Source organism: Myiozetetes cayanensis, unplaced genomic scaffold (genome assembly GCF_022539395.1).
Source record: "Myiozetetes cayanensis isolate MyiCay16 unplaced genomic scaffold, myiCay2020 scf566, whole genome shotgun sequence".
Lineage (NCBI taxonomy): Eukaryota > Metazoa > Chordata > Aves > Passeriformes > Tyrannidae > Myiozetetes > Myiozetetes cayanensis.
Window position 1 is genome coordinate 1 of NW_026087816.1, and position 26,370 is coordinate 26,370.

Sequence of the window (26,370 nt, forward strand, 5' to 3'; positions counted from 1 at the left end):
CCCAGGGTGGGCCCATTGAACTCCAGGTGGTTCCAGGTGACCGTAGATGGTTCCAGGTGGTACCTGGTGACACCTGAGCTCACCTGTGGCACACCTGTCTGGTTCAGAAGCTGCAGCAGGAGCTGGAGTTCCTGGAGGTGCAGGAGGTGCAGGAGGGGCTGAGCCCCCCTGGGGTGGTCCCATTGAACTCCAGGTGACCGTAGATGGTTCCAGGTGACTGTAGATGATACCTGGACACACCTGAGGTTACCTGTTCTCACCTGTGTGGTGCAGAAGCTGCAGCAGGAGCTGGAGTTCCTGGAGGTGCAGGAGGAGCAGGAGGGGCTGAGCCCCCCGGGGTGGTCCCATTGAACTCCAGGTGACCGTAGATGGTTCCAGGTGACTGTAGATGATACCTGGACACACCTGGTCACACCTGTTCTCACCTGTCTGGAGTAGAAGCTGCAGCAGGAGCTGGAGTTCCTGGAGGTGCAGGAGGAGCAGGAGGGGCTGAGCCCCCCTGGGGTGGTCCCATTGAACTCCAGGTGACCGTAGATGGTTCCAGGTGACCGTAGATGGTTCCAGGTGACTGTAGATGATACCTGGGCACACCTGAGCTCACCTGGGCACACCTGTCTGGTGCAGAAGCTGCAGCAGGAGCTGGAGTTCCTGGAGGTGCAGGAGGAGCAGGAGGGGCTGAGCTCTCGGGTGGTCCCATTGAACTCCAGGTGGTTCCAGGTGACCGTAGATGGTTCCAGGTGATACCTGGTCACACCTGGTCACACCTGTCCATACCTGTCCATCCCAGAAGCTGCAGCAGGAGCTGGAGTTCCTGGAGGTGCAGGAGGAGCAGGAGGGGCTGAGCCCCCCGGGGTGGTCCCATTGAACTCCAGGTGACCGTAGATGGTTCCAGGTGACCGTAGATGATACCTGGTCACACCTGAGCTCACCTGTCCATACCTGTCCATCCCAGAAGCTGCAGCAGGAGCTGGAGTTCCTGGAGGTGCAGGAGGAGCAGGAGGGGCTGAGCCCCCCTGGGGTGGTCCCATTGAACTCCAGGTGGTTCCAGGTGACCGTAGATGGTTCCAGGTGACTGTAGATGATACCTGGGCACACCTGGTCACACCTGTCCATACCTGTCCGTTCCAGAAGCTGCAGCAGGAGCTGGAGTTCCTGGAGGTGCAGGAGGAGTACATCAAGGACGAGCAGAGGAACCTGAAGAAGGAGTTCCTGCACGCCCAGGAGGAGGTGAAGCGGATCCAGAGCATCCCCCTCGTCATCGGCCAGTTCCTCGAGGCCGTCGACCAGAACACCGCCATCGTCGGCTCCACCACAGGTACGGGGTCACCTGGGCACACCTGGACACACCTGGGCACACCTGGGCACAGGTACAGCACACCTGGGCACACCTGGGGGCCGTGGGGGGGTGGGGCAGTTCCTCGAGGCCGTCGACCAGAACACCGCCATCGTGGGATCCACCACAGGTACGGCACACCTGGGCACACCTGGGGGTGATATCACACACCTGGGCACAGGTACAGCTCACCTGGGCACAGGTACAGCACACCTGGGCACACCTGGGGGGGGGCAGTTCCTCGAGGCCGTCAACCAGAACACCGCCATCGTGGGATCCACCACAGGTACGGGCACACCTGGGCACACCTGGAGACACCTGGGGGTGATATCACACACCTGGGCACACCTGGGCACACCTGGGCACACCTGGGGGCCGTGGGGGGGGTGGGGCAGTTCCTCGAGGCCGTCGACCAGAACACCGCCATCGTGGGATCCACCACAGGTACAGGGTCACCTGGGCACACCTGGGCACACCTGGGCACACCTGGGCACACCTGGGCACTCCTGGGCACACCTGGGCACACCTGGGCACACCTGGGGGTGATATCACACACCTGGGCACACCTGGGCACACCTGGGGGCCGTGGGGGGGGTGGGGCAGTTCCTCGAGGCCGTCGACCAGAACACCGCCATCGTCGGATCCACCACAGGTATGGGGTGATATCACACACCTGGGCACACCTGGGCACAGGTACAGCACACCTGGGCACACCTGGGGGTGATATCACACACCTGGGCACACCTGGGCACAGGTACAGCTCACCTGGGCACACCTGGGCACACCTGGGGGCCGTGGGGGGGTGGGGCAGTTCCTCGAGGCCGTCGACCAGAACACCACCATCGTGGGATCCACCACAGGTATGGGGTGATATCACACACCTGGGCACACCTGGGGGTGATATCACACACCTGGGCACACCTGGGCACACCTGGGGGTGATAACACACACCTGGGCACACCTGGGCACACCTGGGCACAGGTACAGCTCACCTGGGCACACCTGGGGGTGATATCACACCCCTGGGCACACCTGGGCACACCTGGGGGTGATATCACACACCTGGGCACACCTGGGCACACCTGGGGGCCGTGGGGGGGTGGGGCAGTTCCTCGAGGCCGTCGACCAGAACACCGCCATCGTCGGCTCCACCACAGGTATGGGGTCACCTGGGCACACCTGGGCACACCTGGGGGTGATATCACACACCTGGGCACACCTGGGCACACCTGGGCACAGGTGCAGCTCACCTGGGCACACCTGGGCACACCTGGGGTGATACACACCTGGGCACACCTGGGCACAGGTACAGCTCACCTGGACACACCTGGGCACACCTGGGGGTGATATCACACACCTGGGCACAGGTACAGCTCACCTGGGCACACCTGGGGGTGATATCACACACCTGGGCACACCTGGGCACAGGTACAGCTCACCTGGGCACACCTGGGGGTGATATCACACACCTGGGCACACCTGGGGGTGATATCACACACCTGGGCACAGGTACAGCTCACCTGGGCACACCTGGGCACACCTGGGTGACACCTGGGTGACACCTGGGCACACCTTTTCCCCATGTGACCCATTTTGGGGTGTTTTTGGGTTAATTTTAGGTGTTTTTGGGTGTTTTAGGCTCCAACTCCTCCGTGCGCATCCTGAGCACGATCGACACCCCCACACACACCTGGGCACACCTGGGCACACCTGGGTGACACCTGGGTGACACCTGGGCACACCTGAACCATTTTGGGGTGTTTTTGGGGTGGTTTTGGGTTAATTTTGGGTGTTTTTGAGGTGTTTTTGGGTGTTTTAGGGTCCAACTCCTCCGTGCGCATCCTGAGCACGATCGACACCCCCACACACACCTGGGCACACCTGGGCACACCTGGGTGACACCTGTACCTAAATGAGCCATTTTTGAGTTAATTTTAGGTGGTTTTGGGTTAATTTTGGGTGTTTTTGGGTGTTTTTGGGTTCCAGGCTCCAACTACTACGTGCGCATCCTGAGCACGATCGACACCCCCACACCCACCTGGGCACACCTGGGTGACACCTGGGCACACCTGAACCATTTTGGGGTGTTTTTTAGGGATTTTTGGGTTAATTTTGGGTGTTTTTGGGTGTTTTAGGGTCCAACTACTACGTGCGCATCCTGAGCACGATTGACACCCCCACACACACCTGGGCACACCTGGGCACACCTGGGTGACACCTGGGCACACCTGGGCACACCTGTGCCCAGATGAACCATTTCTGAATTAATTTTTGGGTGTTTTTGGGTTAATTTGGGTTAATTTTGGGTGTTTTAGGGTCCAACTCCTCCGTGCGCATCCTGAGCACGATCGACACCCCCCCACACACCTGGGCACACCTGGGGCACACCTGTGCCCAGATGAACCATTCCTGAATTAATTTTTAGGTAATTTTGGGTTAATTTTGGGTGTTTTTCGGTCCCAGGCTCCAACTCCTCCGTGCACATCCTGAGCACGATCGACACCCCCACACACACCTGGGCACACCTGGGTGACACCTGGGTACACCTGTGCCCAGATGACCCATTTTGGGTTGTTTTTGGGTTAATTTTAGGGGTTTTTGGGTTAATTTTGGGTTAATTTTGGGTTAATTTTGGGTGTTTTAGGGTCCAACTCCTCCGTGCACATCCTGAGCACGATCGACACCCCCACACACACCTGGGCACACCTGGGTGACACTGGGCACACCTGGGCACACCTGGGTGACACTGGGACATACCTGAACCATTTTGGGGTGTTTTGGGGGTGTTTTTGGGTTAATTTTGGTTAATTTTGGGTGTTTTTGAGGTGTTTTTGGGTGTTTCAGGGTCCAACTCCTCCGTGCGCATCCTGAGCACGATCGACACCCCCACACACACCTGGGCACACCTGGGTGACACCTGGGGCACACCTGGGCACACCTGTGCCCACATGAACCATTTTTGAATTAGTTTTTGGGTAATTTTGGGTTAATTTTGGGTGTTTTTGAGGTGTTTTTGGGTGTTTTAGGCTCCAACTCCTCCGTGCGCATCCTGAGCACGATCGACACCCCCCCACACACCTGGGCACACCTGGGCACACCTGGGTGACACTGGGACCCACCTGAGCCATTTTGGGGTGTTTTGGGGGTACTTTTGGGTTAATTTTGGGTGTTTTTGGGTGTTTTAGGCTCCAACTCCTCCGTGCGCATCCTGAGCACGATCGACACCCCCACACACACCTGGGCACACCTGGGGCACTCCTGGGCACACCTGGGCACACCTGGGTGACACCTGTACCTTAATGAGCCATTTTGGGGTGTTTTTGGGTTAATTTTTAGATAATTTTGGGTTAATTTGGGGTGGTTTTGGGTGTTTTAGGCTCCAACTCCTCCGTGTGCATCCTGAGCACGATCGACACCCCTGCACACACCTGGGCACACCTGGGCACACCTGGGTGACATCTGTGTCCAGATGAGCCATTTTTGAATTAGTTTTTGGGTAATTTTGGGGTAATTTTGGGTGTTTTTGGGTGTTTTAGGCTCCAACTCCTCCGTGCGCATTCTGAGCACGATCGACACCCCCACACACACCTGGGCACACCTGGGCACACCTGGGGTACACCTGTGCCCAGATGAGCCAATTTTGGGGTGTTTTTGGGTTAATTTGGGGTGTTTTTGGGTTAATTTTGGGTGTTTTAGGGTCCAACTCCTCCGTGCGCATCCTGAGCACGATCGACACCCCCCCACACACCTGGGCACACCTGGGCACACCTGGGTGACACCTGGGCACACCTGGGCACACCTGGGCACACCTGGGTGACACTGAGACCCACCTGAGCCATTTTGGGGTGTTTTTGGGGTGTTTTTGGGTTAATTTTGGGTGTTTTTGGGTGTTTTAGGCTCCAACTCCTCCGTGCGCATCCTGAGCACGATCAACACCCCTGCACACACCTGGGCACACCTGGGCACACCTGGGCACACCTGGGTGACACCTGTACCTAAATGAGCCATTTTGGGGTGTTTTTTGGTTAATTTTAGGTGTTTTTGGGTTAATTTTGGGTGTTTTTTGGGTTAATTTTGGGTGTTTTAGGGTCCAACTCCTCCGTGCGCTTCCTGAGCACGATCGAGACACCCCCACACACACCTGGGCACACCTGGGTGACACCTGGGGCACACCTGTGCCCAGATGAACCAATTTTGGGGTGTTTTTTTGGTTAATTTTAGGTGTTTTTGGGGTAATTTTGGGTGTTTTTGGGTTAATTTTGGGTGTTTTTGGGTGTTTTGGGTCCAACTCCTCCGTGCGCATCCTGAGCACGATCGACACCCCCACACACACCTGGGCACACCTGGGGCACACCTGGGCACACCTGGGTGACACCTGGGCACACCTGGGGCACACCTGGGCACACCTGTGCCCAGATGAACCAATTTTGGGGTGTTTTTGGGTTAATTTTGGGTTAATTTTGGGTTTTTTTGGGTCCCAGGGTCCAACTACTACGTGCGCATCCTGAGCACGATCGACACCCCCACACACACCTGGGCACACCTGGGTGACACCTGGGCACACCTGGGTGACATTGGACACACCTGAACCATTTTGGGGTGGTTTTGGGTTAATTTGGGGTAATTTTGGTTAATTTTGGGTTAATTTTGGGTGTTTTTGGGTGTTTTAGGCTCCAACTCCTCCGTGCGCATCCTGAGCACGATCGACACCCCCACACACACCTGGGCACACCTGGGCACACCTGGGCACACCTGGGTGACACTGGGACACACTTGAGCCATTTTGGGGTGTTTTGGGGGTATTTTTGGGTTAATTTTGGGTGTTTTTGGGTGTTTTAGGCTCCAACTCCTCCGTGCGCATCCTGAGCACGATCGACACCCCCACACACACCTGGGCACACCTGGGTGACACCTGGGCACACCTGGGCACACCTGGGCACACCTGGGTGACACTGAGACCCACCTGAGCCATTTTGGGGTGTTTTGGGGTTAATTTTAGGTGTTTTTAGGTTAATTTTGGGTTGATTTTGGGTTAATTTGGGGTGTTTTTGGGTGTTTTTGGGTGTTTTAGGGTCCAACTCCTCCGTGCGCATCCTGAGCACGATCGACACCCCCACACACACCTGGGCACACCTGGGTGACACCTGGGTGACACCTGGGCACACCTGAACCATTTTGGGGTGTTTTTGGGGTGGTTTTGGGTTAATTTTGGGTGTTTTTGGGGTGTTTTTGGGTGTTTTAGGGTCCAACTCCTCCGTGCGCATCCTGAGCACGATCGACACCCCCACACACACCTGGGCACACCTGGGTGACACCTGGGCACACCTGGGTGACACTGGGACACACCTGAACCATTTTGGGGTGTTTTAGGGGTGTTTTTCAGGTAATTTTTGGGTTAATTTGGGGTGTTTTTGGGTCCCAGGCTCCAACTACTACGTGCGCATCCTGAGCACGATCGACCGGGAGCTGCTGAAGCCGAACGCGTCGGTGGCGCTGCACAAGCACAGCAACGCCCTGGTGGACGTCCTGCCCCCCGAGGCCGACTCCAGCATCATGATGCTCACCTCAGGTGGGCACCTGGGCACACCTGCCCACACCTGGGGGGCATTTCGAGTCATTTTGGGGCATTTTGTGATGATTTGGGGTCATTTTGTGATGATTTGGGATCACCAGACCCCATTTGGGGTCACCCCTTGGGGCCCTGGGGGACGTCCTGCCCCCCGAGGCCGACTCCAGCATCGTGATGCTCACCTCAGGTGGGCACCTGGGCACACCTGGGCACACCTGGGGGGCGTTTTGGGGGGATTTGTGGTGATTTGGGGTGGTTTTGGGGTCATTTGGGGTGACCCCACAACACCCTGTTGGACGTCCTGCCCCCCGAGGCCGACTCCAGCATCGTGATGCTCACCTCAGGTGGGCACCTGGGCACACCTGCCCACACCTGGGCACACCTGGGGGGCGTTTTGGGGGGATTTGGGGGGATTTGGGGTGATTTGGGGTGGTTTTGGGGTCATTTGGGGTCACCCCTTGGGGCCCTGGGGGACGTCCTGCCCCCCGAGGCCGACTCCAGCATCATGATGCTCACCTCAGGTGGGCACCTGGGCACACCTGGGGGGTGTTTCGGGTCATTTTGGGGGGATTTGTGATGATTTGGGGTGGATTTGGGGTCATTTGGGGTGACCCCGCAACGCCCTGGTGGACGTCCTGCCCCCCGAGGCCGACTCCAGCATCATGATGCTCACCTCAGGTGGGCACCTGGGCACACCTGGGCACACCTGGGAGGCGTTTCGGGGTCATTTTGGGTGGATTTGTGGTGATTTGGGATCATTTTGGGTGGTTTTGGGGTCACCAGACCCCATTTGGGGTCAAGCAGGTGACCTGGGGGAGCTCCAGGTGACCCCAGATAGGTCCTAGGTGGTCTCAGGTGACCCCAGGTGGTCCCAGGTGGTCCCAGATGACCCCAGGTGGGTCAGGTGACCCCAGGTGGTCCCAGATGACCCCTGTGACCCCCCCAGACCAGAAGCCGGACGTGATGTCCGTGGTGACCCCAGGTGGTCCCAGATGACCCCAGGTGGTCCCAGATGACCCTGGGTGGTCTCAGGTGACCCCAGATGATCTGAGGTGGTCTCAGGTGGTCTCAGATGACCCCAGGTGGTCTCAGGTGACCCCTGTGACCCCCCCAGACCAGAAGCCGGACGTGATGTCCGTGGTGACCCCAGGTGGTCCCAAATGACCCCAGGTGGTCCCAGATGACCTGGGATGGTCCCAGGTGGGTCAGATGACCCCAGGTGGTCCCAGGTGGGTCAGATGACCCCAGGTGACCCCAGATGATCTGAGGTGACCCCAGGTGACCCCAGATGACCCCTTGGTGCCCCCCCAGACCAGAAGCCGGACGTGATGTCCGTGGTGACCCCAGGTGGTCCCAGGTGACCCCAGATCATCTGAGGTGGCCCCAGGTGGTCTCAGTTGACCCCTTGATGACCCCCCAGACCAGAAGCCGGACGTGATGTCCGTGGGGGCCCCAGGTGGTCCCAGATGACCCCAGGTGGGTCAGATGACCCCAGGTGACCCCAGGTGGTCCCAAATGACCCCAGATGATCTGAGGGGGTCTCAGATGACCCCAGATGACCCCTGTGACCCCCCCAGACCAGAAGCCGGACGTGATGTCCGTGGTGACCCCAGGTGGTCCCAGATGACCTGGGATGGTCCCAGATGACCCTGAGTGGTCTCAGATGACCCTGGGTGACCCCAGGTGACCCCAGATGACCCCAGGTGACCCCAGATGATCTGAGGTGACCCCAGGTGGTCTCAGGTGACCCCTTTTAACCCCCCCAGACCAGAAGCCGGACGTGATGTACGCCGACATCGGGGGCATGGACATCCAGAAGCAGGAGGTGCGCGAGGCCGTCGAGCTGCCCCTCACCCACTTCGAGCTCTACAAGCAGGTGAGACCCCCAAAATAAACCCAAATTACCCCAAAATTACCCCAAAATTACCCTGAGACCCCCCCAGCTGCCCCTCACCCACTTCGAGCTTTACAAGCAGGTGAGACCCCCAGAGACCCCCCAAAATTACCCTGAGACCCCCCCAGCTGCCCCTCACCCACTTCCAGCTCTACAAGCAGGTGAGACCCCAAAACTGACCCCAAAAGACCCCAAAATCACCCCAAAATTACCCTGAGACCCCCCCAGCTGCCCCTCACCCACTTCGAGCTCTATAAACAGGTGAGACCCCAAAATAACCCAAAATAACCCAAAATTACCCAAAAATTACCCCAAAATTACCCTGAGACCCCCCCAGCTGCCCCTCACCCACTTTGAGCTCTACAAACAGGTGAGACCCCCTGAGAACCCCAAAATAACCCAAAATTACCCAAAAATAACCCCCAAAATTACCCTGAGACCCCCCCAGCTGCCCCTCACCCACTTTGAGCTCTACAAGCAGGTGAGACCCCCAAAACTGACCCCAAAATAACCCCAAAATCACCCCAAAATTACCCTGAGACCCCCCCAGCTGCCCCTCACCCACTTCGAGCTCTACAAACAGGTGAGACCCCCTGGGACCCCCAAAATAACCCCTGAGACCCCCAAAATTACCCTGAGACCCCCAAAATTACCCTGAGACCCCCCCAGCTGCCCCTCACCCACTGCGAGCTCTACAAACAGGTGAGACCCCCAGAGACCCCCCAAAATAACCCAAAATTACCCCAAAAATTACCCCAAAATTACCCTGAGACCCCCCCAGCTGCCCCTCACCCACTTCGAGCTCTACAAGCAGGTGAGACCCCCAAAACTGACCCCAAACTGACCCCAAAATAACCCCAAAATTACCCTGAGACCCCCAAAATTACCCCAGAATTACCCTGAGACCCCCCCAGCTGCCCCTCACCCACTTCAAGCTCTACAAGCAGGTGAGACCCCAGAGACCCCCAAAATCACCCAAAATCACCCCAAAATTACCCTGAGACCCCCCCAGCTGCCCCTCACCCACTTCGAGCTCTACAAGCAGGTGAGACCCCCAAAATCACCCCAAATTACCCCAAAATCACCCCAAAATGACCCTGAGACCCCCCCAGCTGCCCCTCACCCACTTCGAGCTCTATAAACAGGTGAGACCCCCAAAATAACCCCAAATAACCCAAAATTACCCCAAAATCACCCCAAAATCACCCCAAAATTACCCTGAGACCCCCCCAGCTGCCCCTCACCCACTGCGAGCTCTACAAGCAGGTGAGACCCCCAAAATAACCCAAAATTAACCCAAATTATTCCTGAGACCCCCAAAATAACCCCTGAGACCCCCAAAATCACCCCAAAATTACCCTGAGACCCCCCCAGCTGCCCCTCACCCACTTCGAGCTCTACAAGCAGGTGAGACCCCAGAGACCCCCAAAGTACCCTGAGACCCCAAAATACCCTGAGACCCCAAAATTACCCCAGAATTACCCTGAGACTCCCCAGCTGCCCCTCACCCACTTCGAGCTCTACAAGCAGGTGAGACCCCAAAACTGACCCCAAAATAACCCCAAAATTACCTGAGACCCCAAAATTACCCTGAGACCCCCCCAGCTGCCCCTCACCCACTTCGAGCTCTACAAGCAGGTGAGACCCCCAAAATCACCCCAAAATAACCCCAAAATTACCCCCCAAAATTACCCTGAGACCCCCAAAATTACCCTGAGACCCCCCCAGCTGCCCCTCACCCACTTCGAGCTCTACAAGCAGGTGAGACCCCCAAAACTGACCCCAAAATAACCCAAAATTACCCTGAGACCCCAAAATTACCCTGAGACCCCCAGCTGCCCCTCACCCACTTCGAGCTCTACAAACAGGTGAGACCCCAAAACTGACCCCAAAATAACCCAAAATTACCCTGAGACCTCCAAAATTACCCTGAGACCTCCCAGCTGCCCCCTCACCCACTTCGAGCTCTACAAACAGGTGAGACCCCCAAAATTACCCAAAATCACCCAAAATTACCCCCAAAACGACCCCAGAAGCCCCCAGTGACCCCCCAATGTTTTTGTGCCCCCAGATCGGGATCGACCCCCGGGGTTCTCATGTGCAGACCCCCAAAACAACCCCAGAATCCCCCAAACCAATCCCAAGACCCCAGAACCCCCAAAACAACCTCAAGACCCCCAAGTGACCCCAAGACCCCCAAAGTGACCCCAAGACCCCCAAAACAACCTCCAAGATGACCCCAAGACCCCCAAAGTGACCCCAAGCCCCCAAAGACCCTCAAGTGACCCCAAGACCCCCAAAGTCGACCCCAGAACTCCCGAAATGACCCCAAGATCCCCCAAAACGACCCCAGAACTCCCCAAATGACCCCAAGACCCCCAAAACGACCCCAATGACCCCCAGACGCCCCCAAGTGACCCCAAGACCCCCAAAGTGACCCCAAGCCCCCAAAGACCCCCAAGTGACCCCAAGACCCCCAAAACAACCCCAGAACCCCCAAAACAACCCCAGAACCCCCAAAACGACACCTCAGACCCCCAAACTGACCCAATCTCCCCAAGACCCCCAGTGACCCCCAATGTTTTGTGCCCCCAGATCGGGATCGACCCCCTGGGGGTTCTCATGTCCTAGACCCCCCAAAACAACCCCAAATCCCCCAAAACGACCCCCAGATGACTCCAAGACCCCTGAGATGACCCCAGAACCCCCAAGTGACCCCAAAATGCCCCCAAGGACCCCCTGAGATGATCCTTAGGACCCTCTGGATGACCCCAAGACCCCAAAGTGCCCCAGGACCCCTAAAATGCCCCCAGATGACCCCAAGGCCCCCTAAAGCACCCCAAGTGACCCCAAGACCCCCAAGAGCGACCCCAGATGCCCCAAGACCCCCAGTTGACCTCCAAGACCCCTGAAACAACACCAAAGCGACCCCAAGACCCCCAAACCACCCCAAGACCCCCAAAACAACCCCAGATCCCCCAAAATGACCCCAGAAGCCCCCAGTGACCCCCCGTGTGTTTTATGCCCCCAGATGGGATCGACCCCGAGAGTTCTCATGTCACAGACCCCCAAAACAACCCCAAGACCCCCAAAACAACCCCAAATCCCCAAGACAACCCCAAATCCCCCAAAACAACCCCAAGACCCCCCCAAACAACCCCAGATGACTCCAGGACCACCTGAGATGCCCCCAAGACCCCCAGATGCCCCCAAGTGACCCCAAGACCCCCAAAGCACTTTAGAACCCCCAAAACAACCCCAAGACCCCCAAACGACCCCCAAACCGACCCCAAGACCCCAAAGACACGACCCCAGAGACCCCAAGCCCCAGAAGCTGACGACCCCCAATGTCCTGAGCCCCCAGACCGGGAACGACCCCGGGACCCCAGTCTGACCCCCAAACAGACTCCAAATCCCCCAGAACAAATCAGACCCCCGAACCCCAACACAGACCTCAAGACCCCAAGAGACCCCAAGACTCCTCCCAAAGACCTAGGACCCCCAAGGCGAACCCCAGATGTACCCCAAGACCCCCAAAAGCGCCCAAGCCCTCAAACAGACCCCAGAAGCACCCAAGACCCCTCAAACGACCCCAAGACCCCTGAAATGACCCCAGAACCCCCAAGTGACCCCAAAATGCCCCCAAGACCCCCTGAGATGATCCCTAGGAACCTCTAGATGACCCCAAGACCCCCAAGTGACCCCAGAGACCCCTAAAATGCCCCCCAGATGACCCCAAGGCCCCTAAAGCCCCCAAGTGACCCCAAGACCCCCCAAACGACCCCCAGATGCCCCCAAGACCCCCAGTTGACCCCAAGACCCCATGAAACAACACCAAAACGACCCCAAGACCCCCAAACCACCCCAAGACCCCCAAAAACAACCCCAAATCCCCCAAAATGACCCCAGAAGCTCCCAGTGACCCCCGTGTGCTTGTGCCCCCCAGATGGGATCGACTCCGAGGTTCTCATGTACAGACCCCCAAAACAACCCCAAGACCCCCAAAACAACCCCAAATCCCCCAAAACAACCCCAAATCCCCAAAACAACCCCAAGACCCCCAAACAACCCCCCAGATGACTCCAGGACCACCTGAGATGCCCCCAAGACCCCCCCAGATGCCCCCCCCAGCGACCCCAAGACCCCCAAACGACCCCAGAACCCCCAAAACAACCCCAAGACCCCCAAGACGACTCCCCAAATGACCCCAAGACCCCAAATGACCCCCAGATGACCCCAAGACCCCCAGAAGCCCCCAGTGACCCCCAATGTTTTGTGCCCCCAGATCAGGATCGACCCCTAGGACCCTCATGTACAGACCCCCAAAGACCCCAGACCCCTCAAACCAACCCCAAGACTCTCAGAACCCCCAAAACAACCTCCAAGACCCCCAAGTGACCCCAAGACCCTCCAAAGTGACCCCAAGACCCCCAAAACAACCCCCAAGATGACCCCAAGACCCCCAAAGTGACCCCAAGCCCCCAAAAGACCCCTAGCAGTGACCCCAAGACCCCAGTGCCCCAAAGCGACCCCAAGACCCCCAAAATGACCCCAAGACCCCCAAACCGACCCAATCTCCCCCAGAAGCCCCCCCAGTGACCCCCCATGTTTTTGTGCCCCCCAGACTGGGATCGACCCCCGAGAGCTCTCATGTACAGACCTCCAAAACAACCCCAGAACCCCCAAACAACCCCAAGCCCCCAGAAACCCCAAAACAACCTCCAAGACCCCCAAGTGACCCCAAGACCCCCAAACAACCCCAAGACCCCCAAAGTGACCCCAAGACCCCCAAAGCGAGCCCAGAACCCCCAAAAGCGACTCCTTCAAGTGACCCCAAGACCCCCAAATGACTCCCAGATGACCCCAAGCCCCCAGAAGCCCCTCAAGGGACCCCAAGACCCCCAAAGTCACCCCAAGACCCCCAAAACAACCCCAAATCCCCCAAAACAACCCCAAGCCCCCAGAAGCCCCCCCCCAGTGACCCCCCGTAGGTTTTGTGTCCCCCAGATCGGGATCGACCCCTCAGGCTTCTCATCACAGACCCCCAAAACGACTCCCAGAACCCCTCAAGTGACTCCCAAGACCCCCAAGTGACTCCAAGACCCCCAAAACAACCCCAAGATGACTCCAAGACCCCCAGTGACCCAAGCCCCCAAAAGACCCCTAAGTGACCCCAAGACCCCCAAAACGACTCCCAGAACTCCTCGAAACGAGCTCAAGACCCCCAAAGTGACCCCAGATCCTTCTGAGATGACCCCAAGACTTCCCAGATGCCCCCAAGTGACTCCAAGACCCCCAAAACAACCCCAAGTGACCCCAAGACCCCTGAGATGCCCACAAGACCCCCAGATGCCCCCAGTGACCCCAAGACCCCCAAAACAACCCAAGACCCCCAAACTGATCTAATCTCTCAGAAGCCCCCACAGTGACCCCCAATGTTTTTGTGCCCCCAGATCGGGATCGACCACCCGGGGGTTCTCATGTACGGCCCCCGGCTGTGGGAAGACCATGCTGGCCAAGGCCGTGGCCCACCACACCACCGGTGAGGAGGGGGCTTCTGGGGGTTTTGGGGGGATTTGGGGGTCCTCAGGTCTTTTGGGGGTCTTTGAGGGGATTTTGGGGGCTGTGAGGGGTTTTTTTGGGTCTCTATGGGTTTTCAGGTCTTTTTGGGGGTCTTTGAGGGGCTTTGGTGGGGGTTTTGAGGGGATTTGGGGGGCTTTGAGGGTTCCTGAGGGGATTTGGGGGGCTTTGAGGGATTTGAGGGGCTTTGAGGGGGTTTTGAGGGGATTTTGAGGGACTTTGGGGGCTTTGAGGGATTTTGGGGGGTTTGGGGGGTTGAGGGATTTGGGGAGGTTGAGGATTTGGGGGCTTTGAGGGGGCTTTGGGGGCTTTGGGGATTTTGGGGGCTTTGAGGGTTTTGAGGGGATTTTGGGGGCTTTGAGGGGGCTTTGGGGATTGGGGGTTTTGAGGGATTTTGAGGGATTTGAGGGGCTTTGAGGATTTGGGGATTCTGGGGGACTTTGAGGGGGCTTTGAGGGATTTTGGGGATTTGGGGAATTGAGGACTTGGGGGATTTGGGGGATTTGAGGGGGTTTGGGGGCCTTGGGGGATTTGAGGGGTTGGGGCTTTAGGGGAATTGAGGGGACTTGGGGGGCTTTGAGGGATTTAGGGGGTTTGGGGGCTTTGAGGGGGTTTGAGGGGATTTTGGGGGGTTTTGGGGTTCCTAGTGGGGAATTTGGGTGTCCCTGGTTGTATTTTGGGGGTTCCTGATGCTATTTTGGAGGTTCCTGATGGAATTTTTGGTGTCCCTGGTTGTATTTTGGGTGTCCCTGGTGGTCTTTTTGGGTTCCTGGTGGTCCCATGAGATCCTGGTGGGTTCCTGATGGTCTTTTTGGGGTTCCTGATGCTATTTTTTGGGTCCCTGATGATATTTTGGGGCTCCCTGACGCCTTTCTGTGGGTTTTGCAGCCGCCTTCATCCGCGTGGTGGGCTCTGAGTTCGTCCAGAAGTACCTGGGGGAGGGCCCGAGGATGGTGCGGGACGTGTTCCGGCTGGCCAAGGAGAACGCGCCGGCCATCATCTTCATCGACGAGATCGACGCCATCGCCACCAAGAGATTCGATGCCCAGACTGGGGGTAAGGGGCATTTACAGACCCTACAGGGGGTTTAGAGATCCTAAAGGGAGATTTGGGGGTCCTGGGTGGGGTTTGGGGGCTCCAGGACACACCCAGCCATCATCTTCATCGACAGAGATCGACGCCATCGCCACCAAGAGATTCGATGCCCAGACTGGGGTGAGACCCTAAAGGGGCATTTACAGACCCTAAAGGGGGATTTGGGGGTCCTGGGTGGGGTTTAGGGGTCCTGGGTGGGGTTTGGGGGCTCCAGGACACACCCAGCCATCATCTTCATCGACGGAGATCGACGCCATCGCCCCACCAAGAGATTCGATGCCCAAACTGGGGGTAAGGGGCATTTACAGACCCTACAGGGGGTTTATGGGGGATTTGGGGGTTTAGAAATCCTAAAGGGGGATTTGGGGGTCCTGGGTGGGGTTTGGGGGCTCCAGGACACACCCAGCCATCATCTTCATCGACGAGATCGACGCCATCGCCACCAAGAGATTCGATGCCCAGACTGGGGAGTAAGGGGCATTTACAGACCCTTAAAGGGGATTTACAGACCCTAAAGGGGGATTTGGGGGTCCTGGGTGGGGTTTGGGGGTCCTGAGGTGGGGTTTGGGGGCTCCAGGACACACCCAGCCATCATCTTCATCGACGAGATCGTAACGCCATCGCCACCAAGAGATTCGATGCTCAAACTGGGGGTGAGACCCTGTGGGGGCTGGAGAAAGATTTAGAGATCCTAAAGGGGGATTTGGGGGGTCCTGGAGGTGGGTTTGGGGGCTCCAGGACACACCCAGCCCATCATCTTCATCGACGAGATCGACGCCATCGCCACCAAGAGATTCGATGCCCAGACTGGGGGTAAGGGATCCTAGAGGGGTTTATGGGGATTTGGGGAGGTTTGGGGGATTTGGGGGGTCCTGGATGGGGCTTGGGGGTCTGGGTGAGAGTTTGGGGGGTCCTGGGTGGGATTTGTGGACGAGAACCTCCTGGAGAAGCTCAAGGTGGGACTTCGAGCCTCGAACTGGGGGTCAAAAACCCCCCTGAAACCCCCCCAAGGAGGGGGTTTGGGTGGTCCTGGAGACCCCCAGACCCTCCTGGAGACCCCCAGGGTGGGGTTTGGGGGGTCCTGGGTGGGATTTGGGGGGTCCTGGGTGGGATTTGGGGGTCCCTGGGTGGGATTTGTGGACGAGGAACCTCCTGGAGAAGCTCAAGGTGGGACTTTGGGGACCCCTTGGGTGGTCCCTGAGTCCTGGGGGCGTTCAGGGACCCCCTGGAGACCCCCAGGAGACCCCCAGGGTGGGGTTTGGGGGGTCCTGGGTGGGATTTGGGGGGATTTGGGGTGGGATTTGTGGACGAGGAACCTCCTGGAGAAGCTCAAGGTGGGACTTCGAGCCTCGAACTGGGGTCAAAACCCCCCTGAAACCTCCCAAGGAGGGGGTTTGGGTGGTCCTGGAGACCCCAGACCCCTGGAGATCCCAGACCCTCCTGGAGACCCCCAGGGTGGGATTTGGGGGCCAGGTGGATTTGGGGTCCTGGGTGGGATTTGGGGGTCCTGGGTGGGATTTGGGGGATTTGGGGTGGGATTTGTGGACGAGGAACCTCCTGGAGAAGCTCAAGGTGGGGACTTTGGGGACCCCTTGGGTGGTCCCTGAGTCCTGGGGGTTCAGGACCTCTGGAGACCCCAAGAGACCCCAGGGTGGGGCTTTAGGGGTCCTGGGTGGGGCTTGGGGGTCCTGGGTGGGGTTTGGGGGTCCTGGGTGGGATTTGTGGACGAGGAACCTCCTGGAGAAGCTCAAGGTGGGACTTCTGGCCTCGAACTGGGGGTCAAAACCCCTAAAACCCCCCAAGGAGGGGGTTTGGGTGGTTCTGGAGACCCCCAGACCCTCCTGGAGACCCCAGGGTGGGGCTTGGGGGTCCTAGGTGGGATTTGGGGGTCCTGGGTGGGATTTGGGGGATTTGGGGTGGATTTGTGGACGAGGAACCTCCTGGAGAAGCTCAAGGTGGGACTTTGGAGACCCCCTTGGGTGGTCCCTGAGTCCTGGGGGTCTCAGAGACCCCTGGAGACCCCAGGAGACCCCCAGGGTGGGCTTTGGGGGTCCTGGGTGGGATTTGGGGGTCCTGGGTGGATTTGGGGATTTGGGGTGGGATTTGTGGACAAGGAACCTTCTGGAGAAGCTCAAGGTGGGACTTCTGGCCTAGAACCGGGGGTCAAAAACCCCCCCTGAAACCCCCCAGGGAGGGGGCTTGGGTGGTCCTGAAGACCCCCAGACCCTCCTGGAGACCCCCAGGGTGGGATTTGGGGGTCCTGGGTGGGATTTGGGGATTTGGGGTGGATTTGTGGACGAGGAACCTCCTGGAGAAGCTCAAGGTGGGGATTTTTGGAGACCCCCTTGGGTGGTCCCTGAGTCCTGGGGGGGTTCAGAGACCCCCTGGAGACCCCCAGGAGACCCCCAGGGTGGGGTCTGGGGGTCCTGGGTGGGGCTTGGGGGTCCTGGGTGGGATTTGGGGGGTCCTGGGTGGGATTTGTGGATGAGGAACCTCCTGGAGAAGCTCAAGGTGGGACTTCTGGCCTCGAACCAGGGGTCAAAAAACCCCCCAAGGAGGGGGTTTGGGTGGTCCTGGAGAACCCCAGACCCTCCTGGAGACCCCCAGACCCTCCTGGAGACCCCCAGAGTGGGGTTTGGGGGGTCCTGGGTGGGATTTGGGGGGTCCTGGGTGGGATTTGTGGACGAGGAACCTCCTGGAGAAGCTCAAGGTGGGACTTCTGGCCTCGAACTGGGGGTCAAAAACCCCCTAAAAACCCCCAAGGAGGGGGTTTGGGTGGTCTGAGACCCCAGACCCTCCTGGAGACCCCAGGGTGGGGGTCCTGGGTGGGATTTGGGGGTCCAGGTGGATTTGGGGGTCCCTGGGTGGGATTTGGACGAGGAACCTCCTGGAGAAGCTCAGGTGGGACTTGGGACCTTGGGTGGTCCCTGAGTCCTGGGTGTTCAGGGACCCCTGAGACTCCAGGAGACCCCAGAGTGGGGTTTGGGGGTCCGGGTGGATTTGGGGGTCCTGGGTGGGATTTGTGGACGAGGAACCTCCTGGAGAAGCTCAAGGTGGGACTTCGAGCCTCGAACCGGGGGTCAAAAACCCCCCCAAGGAGGGGGTTTGGGTGGTCCTGGAGACCCCCAGACCCTCCTGGAGACCCCCAGACCCTCCTGGAGACCCCCAGGGTGGGGTTTGGGGGTCCTGGGTGAGATTTGGGGGGTCCTGGGTGGGATTTGTGGATGAGGAACCTCCTGGAGAAGCTCAAGGTTGGACTTCAAGCCTCGAACCAGGGGTCAAAAACCCCCCCAAGGAGGGGGTTTGGGTGGTCCTGGAGACCCCCAGACCCTCCTGGAGACCCCCAGGGTGGGGTTTGGGGGTCCCTGGGTGGGATTTGGGGGGTCCTGGGTGAGATTGGGGGGGATTTGGGGTGGGATTTGTGGACCAGGAACCTCCTGAAGAACCTCAAGGTTGGACTCGGCCTCGAACTGGGCTCAAAACCTCCCTGAAACCCCCAGGAGGGGGTTTGGGTGGTCCTGAGACCCCAGACCCTCCTGGAGACCCCCAGACCCTCCTGGAGACCCCCAGGGTGGGGTTTGGGGGTCCTGGGTGGGATTTGGGGGTCCTGGTGTGATTTGGGGGTCCTGGGTGGGATTTGTGGACGAGGAACCTCCTGGAGAAGCTCAAGGTGGGACTTCTGGCCTCGAACTGGGGGTCAAAAACCCCCTAAAAACCCCCCCAAGGAGGGGGTTTGGGTGGTCCTGGAGACCCCCAGACCCTCCTGGAGACCCCCAGGGTGGGGCTTGGGGGGTCCTGGGTGGGATTTGGGGGTCCTGGTGGGATTTGGGGGATTTGGGGTGGGATTTGTGGACGAGGAACCTCCTGGAGAACCTCAAGGTGGGACTTTGGGACCCCTGGGTGGTCCCTGAGTCCTGGGGGTTCAAGAACCCCTGGAGACCCCAGGAGACCCCCAGGGTGGGGTTTGGGGGTCCTGGGTGGGATTTGGGGGGTCCTGGGTTGGGATTTGGGGGATCCTGGGTGGGATTTGTGGACGAGGAACCTCCTGGAGAAGCTCAAGGTGGGACTTCTGGCCTCGAACCGGGGTCAAAAACCCCCAGGGAGGGGTTTGGGTGGATCCTGGAGACCCCCAGACCCTCCTGGAGACCCCCAGGGTGGGATTTTGGGGGTCCTGGGTGGGATTTGGGGGTCCCTGGGTGGGATTTGTGGACGAGGAACCTCCTGGAGAAGCTCAAGGTGGGACTTCGAGCCTCGAACCGAGGTCAAAAACCCCCAAGGAGGGGTTTGGGTGGTCCTGGAGACCCCAGACCCTCCTGGAGATCTCCAGACCCTCCTGGAGACCTGCAGACCCCCTGACCCCTCTGTGCCCCCCAGCTGACCGGGAAGTCCAGAGGATCCTCCTGGAGCTCCTCAACCAGATGGACGGGTTTGACCAGAACGTCAACGTCAAGGTGGGGCCTTGGGGGGTCCTGGGTGGTCCTGGGGGGGTCTTGGGTGGTCTTGGGGGGGTCCTGGATGGTCCTGGGGGTCCCAGAGGTGACCTGGGTGGTCCCAGGTGTGCTCAGGTGGCCCCAGGTGATCATGGCCACCAACCCTGGGGACAAGAAGCCCTGGGGGTCTCCAGTGGGTCCTGGGTGGTCCTGGAGGGTCTTGGGTGGTCCTGGGGGTCCCAAAGGTGACCTGGGTGGTCCCAGGTGTGCTCAGGTGGCCCCAGGTGACGGTGGCCACCAACCTTGGGGGACACCTGGACGTGGAGCTCTGGGGGGGTCTCCTGGTCCTGGGGGGTCTTGGGAGATCCTGGGTGGTCCTGGAGGGTCTTGGGTGGTCCTGGGTGGTCCTGGGGGTCTCCCAAAGGTGAGTTCTGGAGGTCCCAAAGGTCACCTGTCCCCCTCACCTGTCCCCAGGTGATCATGGCCACCAACCTTGGGGGTGGACACCTGGACCCAACTCTGTGGGGTCTCCTGGTCCTGGCTGGTCTTGGGTGTTCCTGGGTGGTCCTGGGAGCTCCTGGGTGGTCCTGGCTCATCCTGGAGGGTCTTGGGTGGTCCTGGGTGGTCCTGGAGGTCCCAAAGGTGGTCCTGGAGGTCCCAAAGGTCACCTGTCCCCCTCACCTGTCCCCCAGGTGATCATGACCACCAACCCTGGGGGACACCTGGACCCAACTCTGTGGGGTCTCCTGGTCCTGGCTGGTCTTGGGTGTTCCTGGGTGGTCCTGGGAGCTCCTGAGGGTCTCCCAGGAGTTCTGGAGGTCCCAAAATTGACCTGGAGGTCCCAAAGGTGGTCCTGGAGGTCCCAAAGGTGACCTGTCCCTCTCACCTGTCCCCTGGCCAGGTGATCATGGCCACCAACATTGGGGGACACCTGGACCCAACTCTGTGGGATCTCCAGTGGGTCCTGGGTGCTCCTGGGTGGTCCTGGGTGATCCTGGGTGGTCCTGGGTGGTCCTGGGGGTCTCCCATGAGTTCTGGAGGTCCCAAAGGTGGTCCTGGAGGTCCCAAAGGTCACCTGTCCCCCTCACCTGTCCCCCCCAGGTGATCATGGCCACCAACCTTGGGGGACACCTGGACCCAACTCTTGGGGGTCTCCTGGTCCTGGGTGCTCCTGGGAGCTCCTGGGTGGTCCTGGAGGGTCCTGGGTGGTCCTGGGGGTCTCCCATGAGTTCTGAAGGCCCCAAAATTGACCTGGAGGTCCCAAAGGTCACCTGTCCCCCTCACCTGTCCCCCCCAGGTGATCATGGCCACCAACCTTGGGGACACAAAACCCTGTGGACCTCCTGGTCCTGGGTGGTCCTGGAGGGTCTTGGGTGGTCCTGGGAGCTCCTGGGTGGTCCTGGGAGCTCCTGGGGGTCTCCCATGAGTTCTGGAGGTCCCAAAGGTGGTCCTGGAGGTCCCAAAGCTCACCTGTCCCCCTCACCTGTCCTCCCCAGGTGATGGTGGCCACCAACCCTGGGGACACAAAGCCCTGGGGACCTCCTGGTCCTGGGTGGTCCTGGGTGATCCTGGGTGATCCTGGGTGGTCCTGGGGGTCTCCCATGAGTTCTGGAGGTCCCAAAGGTCACCTGTCCCCCTCACCTGTCCCCCAGGTGATGGTGGCCACCAACCCTGGGGACACAAAGCCCTGGGGACCTCCTGGTCCTGGGTGGTCCTGGGAGCTCCTGGGGGTCTCCCATGAGTTCTGGAGGTCCCAAAGGTGGTCCTGGAGGTCCCAAAGGTGGTCCTGGAGGTCCCAAAGGTCACCTGTCCCCCTCACCTGTCCCCCCAGGTGATCATGGCCACCAACCCTGGGGACACAAAACCCTGTGGACCTCCTGGTCCTGGGGGGTCCTGGGTGGTCCTGAGGGGTCTCCCAGATGTTCTGGAGGTCCCAAAATTGACCTGTCCCCCTCACCTGTCCCCCCAGGTGATGGTGGCCACCAACCCTGGGGACACAAAGCCCTGGGGACCTCCTGGTCCTGGGTGGTCCTGGAGGGTCTTGGGTGGTCTTGGGTGGTCTCCAGGAGTTCCAGGTGGTCCCAGAATTGACCTGGAGGTCTCACCTGTCCCCCCCAGGTGATCATGGCCACCAACCTTGGACCCAACTCTGTGGGGATCTCCAGTGGGTCCTGGGTGGTCCTGGGAGCTCCTGGGTGGTCCTGGGTGGTCCTGGGGGTCTCCCAGATGTTCTGGAGGTCCCAAAATTGACCTGGAGGTCCCAAAGGTGGTCCTGGAGGTCCCAAAGGTCACCTGTCCCCCTCACCTGTCCCCCCCAGGTGATCATGGCCACCAACAGGGCCGACACCCTGGACCCCGCCCTGCTCCGGCCGGGCCGCCTGGACCGAAAGATCGAATTCCCCCTCCCCGACCGGCGCCAGAAACGCCTCATTTTTTCCACCATCACCGGGAAAATGAACCTGTCCGAGGAGGTGGACCTGGAGGATTGTATCCTGGCACACCTGGGGGCATTGGGAACACCTGGGCACACCTGGGCACACCTGGGCACACCTGGGGGCATTGGGAACACACCTGGGCACACCTGGGCACGTTCATCTTCTCCACCATCACCGGGAAAATGAACCTGTCCGAGGAGGTGGACCTGGAGGATTGTATCCTGGCACACCTGGGGGCATTGGGGACACACCTGGGCACACCTGGGCACACCTGGGGGCATTGGGAACACACCTGGGGGCACACCTGGGCACACCTGGGGGCATTGGGGGCACACCTGGGCACACCTGGGGGCGTTGGGGACACACCTGGGGGCACCTGGGGGCATTGGGAACACACCTGGGGGCATTGGGAACACACCTGGGCACACCTGGGCACACCTGGGCAGGTTCATTTTCTCCACCATCACCGGAAAATGAACCTGTCCGAGGAGGTGGACCTGGAGGATTGGATCCTGGCACACCTGGGGGCACCTGGGCACACCTGGGGGCATTGGGAACACACCTGGGCACACCTGGGCACACCTGGGGGCATTGGGGACACACCTGGGGGCATTGGGGACACACCTGGGCACACCTGGGCACACCTGGGGGCATTGGGAACACACCTGGGCACACCTGGGCACACCTGGGCACACCTGGGGGCATTGGGAACACACCTGGGCACACCTGGGCACGTTCATCTTCTCCACCATCACCGGCAAAATGAACCTGTCCGAGGAGGTGGACCTGGAGGATTGTATCCTGGCACACCTGGGGGCATTGGGGGCACCTGGGGGCATTGGGAACACACCTGGCACACCTGGGGGCACCTGGGGGCATTGGGAACACACCTGGGCACACCTGGGGGCATTGGGGACACACCTGGGCACACCTGGGGGCATTGGGAACACACCTGGGCACACCTGGGCACACCTGGGGGCATTGGGAACACACCTGGGGGCATTGGGAACACACCTGGGCACACACCTGGGCACACCTGGGGGCATTGGGAACACACCTGGGCACACCTGGGCACGTTCATCTTCTCCACCATCACCAGGAAAATGAACCTGTCCGAGGAGGTGGACCTGGAGGATTGTATCCTGGCACACCTGGGGGCACCTGGGGGCATTGGGGACACACCTGGGCACACCTGGGCACACCTGGGCACACCTGGGGGCATTGGGAACACACCTGGGCACACCTGGGGGCATTGGGGACACACCTGGGCACACCTGGGCACGTTCATCTTCTCCACCATCACCAGCAAAATGAACCTGTCCGAGGAGGTGGACCTGGAGGATTGGATCCTGGCACACCTGGGGACATTGGGGACACACCTGGGCACACCTGGGCACACCTGGGGGCACACCTGGGGGCATTGGGAACACACCTGGGCACACCTGGGCACACCTGGGGGCATTGGGGGCACACCTGGGCACACCTGGGGGCATTGGGAACACACCTGGGCACACCTGGGCACACCTGGGGGCATTGGGAACACACCTGGGGGCATTGGGGACACACCTGGGGACAATAAGGACACACTTGGGACACACCTGGGGACATTCAGGACACCCCTGGTGACATTGGTGACACCTGTTGGGGACATTGGTGGCACTGGTGACACACCTGGTGACATTGGTGACACCTTTTGGGGACACTGGTGACACCTGTTGGGGACACACCTGGTGGCATTGGGGACACCCCTGTTGGTGACACCCCTGGTGACACTGGTGACAGCTGTTGGTGACACCTGTTGGTGACACACCTGTTGGTGGCATTGGTGACACCTGCTGGGACACCCCTGGTGACACTGGTGATACCTGTTGGGGACACACCTGGTGCCACACCTGGTGGCACTGGGGACACCCCTGGTGGCATTGGTGACATTGGTGACACTCCTGGTGACATTGGTGACACCTGTTGGGGACACCCCTGGTGACACCTGTTGGTGACACCTGTTGGTGACATTGGTGAAATTGGTGACAGCTGTTGGCACTGGTGACACACCTGGTGGCACTGGTGACACACCTGGTGACACTAGTGACACCCCTGTTGGTGACACCCCTGGTGAAACACCTGTTGGTGGCACCTGTTGGTGGCACTGGTGCCATTGGTGACACCTGTTGGTTGCAATGGTGACACACCTGGTGACATTGGTGACACCCCTGTTGGTGACACACCTGTTGGTGACACACCTGGTGACACACCTGGTGGCACTGGTGACACACCTGGTGCCACACCTGTTGGTGTCACACCTGTTGGTGGCGTTTCCTTGATGTGCTGTCCCAGACGTGGCGCGGCCGGACAAGATCTCGGGGGCCGACATCAACTCCATCTGCCAGGAGGTCAGAGGGGATGGGGGGGGACACCCAGGGGACACTGGGGGGGACACAGGTGACTCTCAGGTGACCCAGGAGGTGACAATGATGACCCTGGGGGTGACAGAGGTGACTCTCAGGTGACCCTGGGGGGGGCACAGGTGACTCTCAGGTGACCCTGGGGATGACAGAGATGACCCTGGGGGTGACCCAGGTGACTCTCAGGTGACCCTGGGGGGACACAGGTGACCCTCAGGTGACTCAGGTGACCCTGGGGATGACAATGATGACCCTGGGGGTGACACAGGTGACTCTCAGGTGACTCTCAGGTGACCCTGGGGGTGACTCAGGTGACCCTGGGGGGGACAATGATGACCCTGGAGGTGACTCAGGTGACCCTGGGGGTGACACAGGTGACTCTCAGGTGGCACTGGGGATGACAGAGCTGACCCTAGGGATGACAATGATGACCCTGGAGGTGACTCAGGTGACCCTGGGGGTGACACAGGTGACTCTCAGGTGGCACTGGGGATGACAGAGCTGACCCTAGGGATGACAATGATGACCCTGGAGGTGACACAGGTGACCCTGGGGGTGACACAAGTGACTCTCAGGTGGCACTGGGGATGACACAGGTGACTCTCAGGTGACCCTGGGGATGCCACAGGTGACACAGGTGACACTCAGGTGACACTCAGGTGCCATTGGTGTCCCCAGGGCGGGATGCTGGCCATCAGGGAGAACAGGTGACCCTGGGGGTGACACAGGTGACTCTCAGGTGACCCTGGGGATGACCCAGGTGACACTCAGGTACCATCCCTGTCCCCAGGGCGGGATGCTGGCCGTCAGGGAGAACAGGTGACCCTGGGGGTGACACAGGTGACTCTCAGGTGACAGAGGTGACTCTCAGGTGACCCTGGGGGTGACACAGGTGACTCTCAGGTGGCACTGGGGATGACAGAGCTGACCCTAGGGATGACAATGATGACATTGGAGGTGACACAGGTGACTCTCAGGTGACAGAGGTGACCCTGGGGGTGACAGAGGTGACTCAGGTGACCTTGGAGGTGACCCTGGAGGTGACACTCAGGTGCCATCCCTGTCCCCAGGGCGGGATGCTGGCCGTCAGGGAGAACCGGTGACCCTGGGGGTGACACAGGTGACACTCAGGTGACCCTGGGGGTGACACAGGTGACTCTCAGGTGACACAGGTGCCATCCCTGTCCCCAGGGCGGGATGCTGGCCGTCAGGGAGAACCGGTGACCCTGGGGGGACACAGGTGACTCTCAGGTGACCCTGGGGGTGACACAGGTGACCCTGGGGGTGACCCAGGTGACCCTGGGGGTGACCCAGGTGACACTCAGGTGCCACTGTTGTCCCCAGGGTGGGATGCTGGCCGTCAGGGAGAACAGGTACATCGTGCTGGCCAAGGACTTCGAGAAGGCGTACAAAACCGTCATCAAAAAGGACGAGCAGGAGCACGAGTTCTACAAGTGACACCCCTGGGGACACCCCGGGGACACCCTGGGGACAAAAAAACCCCCAGGACACCCTGGGGACAAAAAAAACACCCCAGGACACCCCTGGGGACAAAAAACACCCCCAGGTCACTTTGAGGACACCCTGGGGACAGTTTATGATCCCCCCCAATAAAGTTTGTGGTGTCTTGGA

General features: G+C 59.6%; 2 protein-coding genes and 2 long non-coding RNA genes across 21 annotated transcripts; 2 read left to right on the plus strand and 2 right to left on the minus strand.

Moving 5' to 3' along the window:
- Nucleotides 1-343: 343 nt before the first annotated feature.
- On the minus strand, nucleotides 344-1,062 carry LOC126650143 (uncharacterized). Of its 2 annotated transcripts, none has more exons than XR_007631326.1 (3): nucleotides 940-1,062; nucleotides 592-611; nucleotides 344-395 (listed from the first exon to the last, which is right to left on the minus strand). It is a non-coding gene; the product is annotated as an uncharacterized LOC126650143 (long non-coding RNA). The 2 variants fall into 2 exon arrangements; XR_007631327.1 differs by lacking the exon at nucleotides 940-1,062 and adding an exon at nucleotides 775-814.
- A 54-nt stretch (nucleotides 1,063-1,116) lies between these two features.
- Nucleotides 1,117-26,370, plus strand: PSMC4 (proteasome 26S subunit, ATPase 4; the record flags this gene model as incomplete). Its single annotated transcript, XM_050334617.1, is given in 11 exon segments — nucleotides 1,117-1,315; nucleotides 6,756-6,902; nucleotides 8,669-8,778; nucleotides 14,250-14,284; nucleotides 14,286-14,338; nucleotides 15,265-15,432; nucleotides 19,846-19,922; nucleotides 22,220-22,388; nucleotides 24,671-24,726; nucleotides 25,809-25,837; nucleotides 26,112-26,370. Coding segments are annotated over 11 exon segments (1,128 nt in total), but the record flags the coding sequence as incomplete, so codon positions are not given.
- On the minus strand, nucleotides 22,442-23,862 carry LOC126650144 (small proline-rich protein 2H-like). Of its 16 annotated transcripts, XM_050334612.1 has the most exons (7): nucleotides 23,810-23,859; nucleotides 23,601-23,694; nucleotides 23,498-23,528; nucleotides 23,227-23,308; nucleotides 23,012-23,062; nucleotides 22,816-22,898; nucleotides 22,442-22,524 (listed from the first exon to the last, which is right to left on the minus strand). In XM_050334612.1, the coding sequence occupies exons 1-7, from the start codon at nucleotides 23,827-23,829 to the stop codon at nucleotides 22,508-22,510; spliced, it is 378 nt and encodes a 125-aa protein (XP_050190569.1). In that variant the 5' UTR covers nucleotides 23,830-23,859; the 3' UTR covers nucleotides 22,442-22,507. The 16 variants fall into 16 exon arrangements, 4 of the variants coding, with proteins under 4 accessions (XP_050190569.1, XP_050190572.1, XP_050190570.1 ...); XM_050334615.1 differs by lacking the exons at nucleotides 23,227-23,308; nucleotides 23,498-23,528 and adding an exon at nucleotides 22,971-23,011 and having other exon boundaries at nucleotides 23,053-23,104; nucleotides 23,653-23,694; XM_050334613.1 differs by lacking the exons at nucleotides 23,012-23,062; nucleotides 23,227-23,308; nucleotides 23,498-23,528 and adding exons at nucleotides 22,971-23,011; nucleotides 23,363-23,445 and having other exon boundaries at nucleotides 22,816-22,939; nucleotides 23,653-23,694.
- On the plus strand, nucleotides 24,954-25,783 carry LOC126650145 (uncharacterized). 2 transcript variants are annotated; one of them, XR_007631340.1, is made up of 5 exons: nucleotides 24,960-25,049; nucleotides 25,178-25,218; nucleotides 25,446-25,466; nucleotides 25,599-25,641; nucleotides 25,705-25,783. It is a non-coding gene; the product is annotated as an uncharacterized LOC126650145 (long non-coding RNA). The 2 variants fall into 2 exon arrangements; XR_007631341.1 differs by lacking the exons at nucleotides 25,178-25,218; nucleotides 25,446-25,466 and having other exon boundaries at nucleotides 24,954-25,006.

Bases quoted from the DNA above. Each gene is read 5' to 3' on its own strand.
- LOC126650144 (XM_050334612.1), bottom strand. From the start codon at position 23,829: ATGCCCCCAGGTGTGCCCAG. The intron at 23,695-23,809 runs GTGTGCCCCCAA...CAATGTCCCCAG, and splicing joins ATGCCCCCAGGTGTGCCCAG to GTGTGCCAGGATCCAATCCT. The intron at 23,309-23,497 runs GTGCCCCCAGGT...CAATGCCCCCAG, and splicing joins TGTGTCCCCAATGCCCCCAG to GTGTGCCCAGGTGTGCCCAG.